Source organism: Lucilia sericata, unplaced genomic scaffold (genome assembly GCF_015586225.1).
Source record: "Lucilia sericata isolate MDLA Ls3-8-SP2 unplaced genomic scaffold, ASM1558622v1 Contig000539F_arrow, whole genome shotgun sequence".
NCBI classification, from domain to species: Eukaryota; Metazoa; Arthropoda; class Insecta; order Diptera; family Calliphoridae; genus Lucilia; species Lucilia sericata.
This window is the reverse complement of record NW_023994549.1, coordinates 270,861-277,500: the sequence shown is the minus strand read 5'-3', so window position 1 is coordinate 277,500 and position 6,640 is coordinate 270,861. Positions and strand designations below refer to the sequence as shown.

Here is a 6,640-nt window from a genome sequence, read left to right as displayed (position 1 = left end):
GATAGATAGATAGATAGATAGATAGATAGATAGATAGATAGATAGATAGATAGATAGATAGATAGATAGATAGATAGATAGATAGATAGATAGATAGATAGATAGATAGATAGATAGATAGATAGATAGATAGATAGATAGATAGATAGATAGATAGATAGATAGATAGATAGATAGATAGATAGATAGATAGATAGATAGATAGATAGATAGATAGATAGATAGATAGATAGATAGATAGATAGATAGAGATAGATAGATAGATAGATAGATAGATAGATAGATAGATAGATAGATAGATAGATAGATAGATAGATAGATAGATAGATAGATAGATAGATAGATAGATAGATAGATAGATAGATAGATAGATAGATAGATAGATAGATAGATAGATAGATAGATAGATAGATAGATAGATAGATAGATAGATAGATAGATAGATAGATAGATAGATAGATAGATAGATAGATAGATAGATAGATAGATAGATAGATAGATAGATAGATAGATAGATAGATAGAGAGATAGATAGATAGATAGATAGATAGATAGATAGATAGATAGATAGATAGATAGATAGATAGATAGATAGATATAGATAGATAGATAGATAGATAGATAGAGATAGATAGATAGATAGATAGATAGATAGATAGATAGATAGATAGATATAGATAGATAGATAGATAGATAGATAGATAGATAGATAGATAGATAGATAGATAGATAGATAGATAGATAGATAGATAGATAGATAGATAGATAGATAGATAGATAGATAGATAGATAGATAGATAGATAGATAGATAGATAGATAGATAGATAGATAGATAGATAGATAGATAGATAGATAGATAGATAGATAGATAGATAGATAGATAGATAGATAGAGATAGATAGATAGATAGATAGATAGATAGATAGATAGATAGTAGTAGATAGATAGATAGATAGATAGATAGATAGATAGATAGATAGATAGATAGATAGATAGATAGATAGATAGATATAGATAGATAGATAGATAGAAAAAACTAGTTAATAATAATGGCGATTTAAAAGAAATTTTTTTAGGGTAATAGATAGATAGGTACATAAATAGATAGATAGATAGATATAGATAGATAGATAGATAGATAGATAGATATAGATAGATAGATAGATAAGATAGATAGATAGATAGATAGATAGATAGATAGATAGATAGATAGATAGATAGATAGATAGATAGATAGATAGATAGATAGATAGATAGATAGATAGAGATAGATAGATAGATAGATAGATAGATAGATAGATAGATAGATAGATAGATAGATAGATAGATAGATAGATAGATAGATAGATAGATAGATAGATAGATAGATAGATAGATAGATAGATAGATAGATAGATAGATAGATAGATAGATAGATAGATAGATAGATAGATAGATAGATAGATAGATAGATAGATAGATAGATAGATAGATAGATAGATAGATAGATAGATAGATAGATAGATAGATAGATAGATAGATATAGATAGATAGATAGATAGATAGATAGATAGATAGATAGATAGATAGATAGAAGATAGATAGATAGATAGATAGATAGATAGATAGATATAGATAGATAGATAGATAGATAGATAGATAGATAGATAGATAGATAGATAGATAGATAGATAGATAGATAGATAGATAGATAGATAGATAGATAGATAGATAGATAGATAGATAGATAGATAGATAGATAGATAGATAGATAGATAGATAGATAGATAGATAGATAGATAGATAGATAGATAGAGAGAGATATAGATAGATAGATAGGTACATAAATAGATAGATAGATATAGATAGATAGATAGATAGATGATAGATAGATAGATAGATAGATAGATAGATAGATAGATAGTAGATAGATAGATATAGATAGATAGATAGATAGATAGTAGATAGATAGATAGATAGATAGATAGATAGATAGATAGATAGATAGATAGATAGATAGATAGATAGATAGATAGATAGATAGATAGATAGATAGATAGATAGATAGATAGATAGATAGATAGATAGATAGATAGATAGATAGATAGATAGATAGATAGAGATAGATAGATAGATAGATAGATAGATAGATAGATAGATAGATATAGATAGATAGATAGATAGATAGATAGATATAGATAGATAGATAGAGATAGATAGATAGATAGATAGATAGATAGAGATAGAAAAAAAATTGTTTAATAATAATGGCGATTTAAAAGAAATTTTTTTAAAGAGTAATAGATTGCTTAAGGTTTCTTTGAAAACAAAAAAAAACTAATCGATGCAGTAAATCGGTAGAATTTAATTTAGTAATAAAATAAACTTCATATGGTTTAAACAATTTGCATCAATTTCCACTTAGAATTACATTCTTGTATGTAGTATGTAGGGGAATATACACGATTTGTCACCAACGAATACATACATAAAAATATCATCATTCCTTATAATCGAATCGAAAATTTTTCCAAATTATCTTACCAGAGGTTCATTAGGATTCTGAAAAAAATCATATTAAATTGTAGTTGAAGTAATAAAGATAATGTTGTATACAACATTAAAATTCAACTTTATGTTGCATAATATATTCATTGTGTAGTCTCATTTATTGTATTAAGCATTGCAATTCTTTTCTATTTTAATCTATCTTGCACGCATCTACATTCAGATATCCATCTCTAATATATCGCAGTAGCAGTGATAAGGAACGACGTAAATCTGCGGGGGATGAAGATGTTTTAAAGCAAATGAATATTGATGTGCGCATACGTACGAACTCGGGCAAACAGTTGACAGATTTCGAAATACTAGAACAAGTGCCGGTTAAAAATTAGAAACTGGGTGAACAATGCCATTATCCGAGGTACGGGCCACCGCCAGTACCAGAAGGTTGGAACCCCCTGTCACTGCATATACTTAAGTTAACATCACATTTGGAAGTTATACAAAAGGAATCGGACGATGAAAGTGTTATTGGTATACCGCCCAGTAGTGAGGGTCAGCCACAGGGATGAGGAAGAGGGGGAGGCTGAGGACGGCAGTCGTTTGAAAAAGAAAACGGCCAAAATTAAACGTTTCTTCGGTTCAACTATGCGCAAGACCGTTGATAAAGCCAAATCGCTGGCATCAGAGGTATCACATGCTCGTCACAAAGAAGATTGTGGCTGATATAGTTGATGTTATGAATCCAGAACGAACATAAAAATTAAAGCCTCTTCTACCAACAAGGGTCCTTACGAATTTACCAAGTTGCAGCATGTACAAGTAAGATTTTTTAAAGGCCAACAAATATTGAGGTTATTGATTTATTTTTCATCTTTTCAAAAGGATTTGTCTGGAGAACATACCGGGGCTGTTTGGTGTATGAAATTTAGTTCATGTGGCCGTTTAGTAGCCACCGCTGGTCAAGATAAAGTTTTGCGTATTTGGGTTCTTAAAGATGCCTATCCATTTTTCCAAGTGAGTTATTATTGTGATTAACAACATAGTTAATTATTAATATAATTTAAATTCTTACCAGGATATGCGTACTAAATATAATGCTGATCAAAATCCTCACCAACGCCTTCACAAGAATCCTTGGTATCACAGCATTCTGCCGAGGAGGCTATAGCTATGGCAACAGCGGCTGAAAAATGTACTGGACCTTTTATGCCGAAATCCTTTTGCACTTACATCGGTCACACCTCCGATTTACTGGATGTGTCCTGGTCGAAAAACTACTTTATACTCTCAAGTTCCATGGATAAAACAGTACGTTTATGGCATATTTCACGTAAGGAGTGTCTTTGCTGTTTCCAGCATATTGACTTTGTAACGGCCATTGCATTTCATCCTCGTGACGATCGTTACTTCCTCAGCGGCAGTTTAGATGGTAAACTACGTTTATGGAATATACCCGATAAAAAGGTGGCCTTATGGAATGAAGTCGACGGTCAAACGAAACTAATAACAGCGGCAAACTTTTGTCAAAACGGTCAATTTGCTGTAGTGGGTTCCTATGATGGTCGTTTGTATTTTCTACAATACCGATCAATTGAAATATCATACTCAGATACATGTACGCTCGACACGTGGTAAAAATCGCATTGGACGCAAGATCAGTGGCATTGAGCCCATGCCGGGTGAAGATAAAATCTTGGTTACATCTAACGATAGTCGTGTGCGTTATACGATTTGAGAGATTTGAATTTGTCCTGCAAATATAAAGGTTATCTAAATGCTTCATCGCAAATTAAGGCATCTTTCAGTCATGATGGCAAATATATTATAGCGGGTTCAGAAAATCAATGTATTTATATATGGAAAACAATCATGATTATTCAAAATTAAGTTCGGTAAGTTGTCTCTCGTGTTTGGCTAATTAAAGTGTAAGTGGAATTTAATTTTCAATACTTTTAGGTACGTCGTGATAGAAGTGATTTTTGGGAGGGAATTAAAGCCCATAACGCTACAGTTACTTGTGCAATATTTGCTCCACATCCTGAGGCCATTATTAAGCCCGAACCTGATGAAATTTCACATGAAAAGTAAATAATATATATATTTATTTTTGCATAAGAACTACATTATTAATATTTCTTACTTTTTCTCTTGAAGCAAACAAATAATCAACCAGATCCCTTGGTAGAACAACATAAAAAAGGTTGCGGTTATGTCATGGTCAGTGCCGATTTTAATGGAGCCATAAAGTGTTTATCAATAAAACAAAACCTAAACACAGCAGTCTACCTTATACTGCAATAGCCGATTAAATAATAATTATATAATAATAATAATTATTAATAAAACTAATAATAATGTTATATTCTAAATTGTATGCGATATACAAACATACATATATTTTGTTAAATATTTAAATTTCTTCTTCTACATTTTAACTTTTCATTTTAATTCTTTCTATTTTTTGGAAAAATAATTAAAAATATAAGAAACAAAACAAACTAATAACATTAAAATATTAAATAATTTATTTACAGAATTGATATTATTGCAACACACATATATAAATATTTTATACAGGTTTACATTTTGATATTTTCTTAAATTTTTCTTTCTTTTAATTTACAATTAACTTGTTCTGTTTTGTGTTCAGCTTTTTTTTATCGTTTTGGTTTAATGTTTCCGTTTGTCTTATTTTTGTTGTAGATATGATTTTTTATATATTATTGATTGATTTTACTTAATCTGCTACAGTATTTCTTGATTATTGTGTAATATAACTCTTATTTAAATATTAAAACTAACTAAAACAAACATTTACATGAAAATAAAAATTCTTTATTTTGAGTAGCATGATAAATTTATTAATGACTTTCAATTATGAGTAACAAAGCAGTGGGTAGTTTTCTAAAAATATCGCTTAATCATAACAATTCAAAAATTCGTACTTTTTAAATAACTCAATGAATCCTGACGTATCGTAGATGTACGCTCTGTAGTAACCTTGTCATTTAACTCCAAACTACTCATAGCAGGAGTGGAGGTTTTGACAAAATCACTAGTTTCCAATTCAATTTCTGGAGGCTTTTCCGTTGTGGTCGAACTTACAATTTCATGATTGGGATCAACAAATTGAATGCCACCCGTACCGACATCCATACAACCCATTTGGAAGTTGACCAAATTGAATGCTATAAAATTGATGGTTAAATTTGCACAACCATGTAACGTATTGAATTCATGTTGTGTAATACTATGCATTTGAACACATCCGGTCAATGCTATTGCCGGCCATATGGGAACACAAAATGGTGGTACATTCCAGGCGGAAAATGTATTAGTGTATAAAACATTTTCATTTAAACGTACATTGGCCTGTATGTCCCATGAGTTAGAAAACACAGTCCAGTCGGCACACACTGATTGGAAAAATAATGAAAGGAAAATTAAATAATGTTTCGATTGTTTCAATGTTCAAATGTTGAAATGCAATTGAATGTGACCATTTGCAACACTTACATGTTTGATGTACATTAAGTAGGTCATTATTGACTTTGGCACAACATTCACACTGCCATTGTGTTGAACATGTACAGTTTTCTTTGAAAAATTTCGGTGTTGTCTTAGTGCCATTTGATTAGATTGTGTGGAAGAAATGGTGCTGATGGTGTTTGAGGTGGCACTGGCATTACAACTTAAACCCAGATTACTGCAGATGATTGTCACCAGTAATGAAGAGTATCGTATTGGATATCGATTGGAATTTCCGCAAGAAAAACATCTTGAACGTACAGTGTGTGCTGTTCAATTGAACTGTAAATAATGAATGACTTACTATCGATCCGTTAAATTTTATTTAAATTTAACGATATTTGAAAAACGTTGCCAATAATTTTTTAAAATATTTTTGCCAGTTTATTGAATCGAATACAAATACTTGCACACATATAGATTTGTGTATTAAAATTACAGTGAACTCTTTAAATAACGGTTATTAGAAAAAATTACTTTTATAAATTAAATTTTCACTTACAAAATGTATATTTAGGGAATATATCCTTGCTAGTCCAGTGATTAAAAATTGAATGGCCATTCCAATACAGCTCGTTTTAAACTGAATTCTCTAAGTAAAGCACTTTACGACAGACCATAACC

General features: G+C 30.1%; 1 protein-coding gene and 1 pseudogene across 1 annotated transcript; one reads left to right on the top strand and one right to left on the bottom strand.

The window, feature by feature from the left end:
• Positions 1–4,797, top strand: part of LOC119605950 — an 11,725-nt pseudogene extending 6,928 nt beyond the window's left edge.
• Positions 4,798–5,390: 593 nt separating this feature from the next.
• Positions 5,391–6,104, bottom strand: LOC119605952. Its single transcript, XM_037959303.1, has 2 exons — positions 6,005–6,104; positions 5,391–5,904 (listed from the first exon to the last, which is right to left on the bottom strand). Exon 2 carries the CDS (start codon positions 5,744–5,746, stop codon positions 5,420–5,422), a length of 327 nt encoding a protein of 108 aa, XP_037815231.1. The 5' UTR covers positions 5,747–5,904; positions 6,005–6,104; the 3' UTR covers positions 5,391–5,419.
• Positions 6,105–6,640: the final 536 nt, after the last annotated feature.

Excerpts from the sequence above, each read along its gene's own strand:
- LOC119605952 (XM_037959303.1), bottom strand. The coding sequence starts at position 5,746 with ATGCATAGTATTACACAACATGAATTCAATACGTTACATGGTTGTGCA.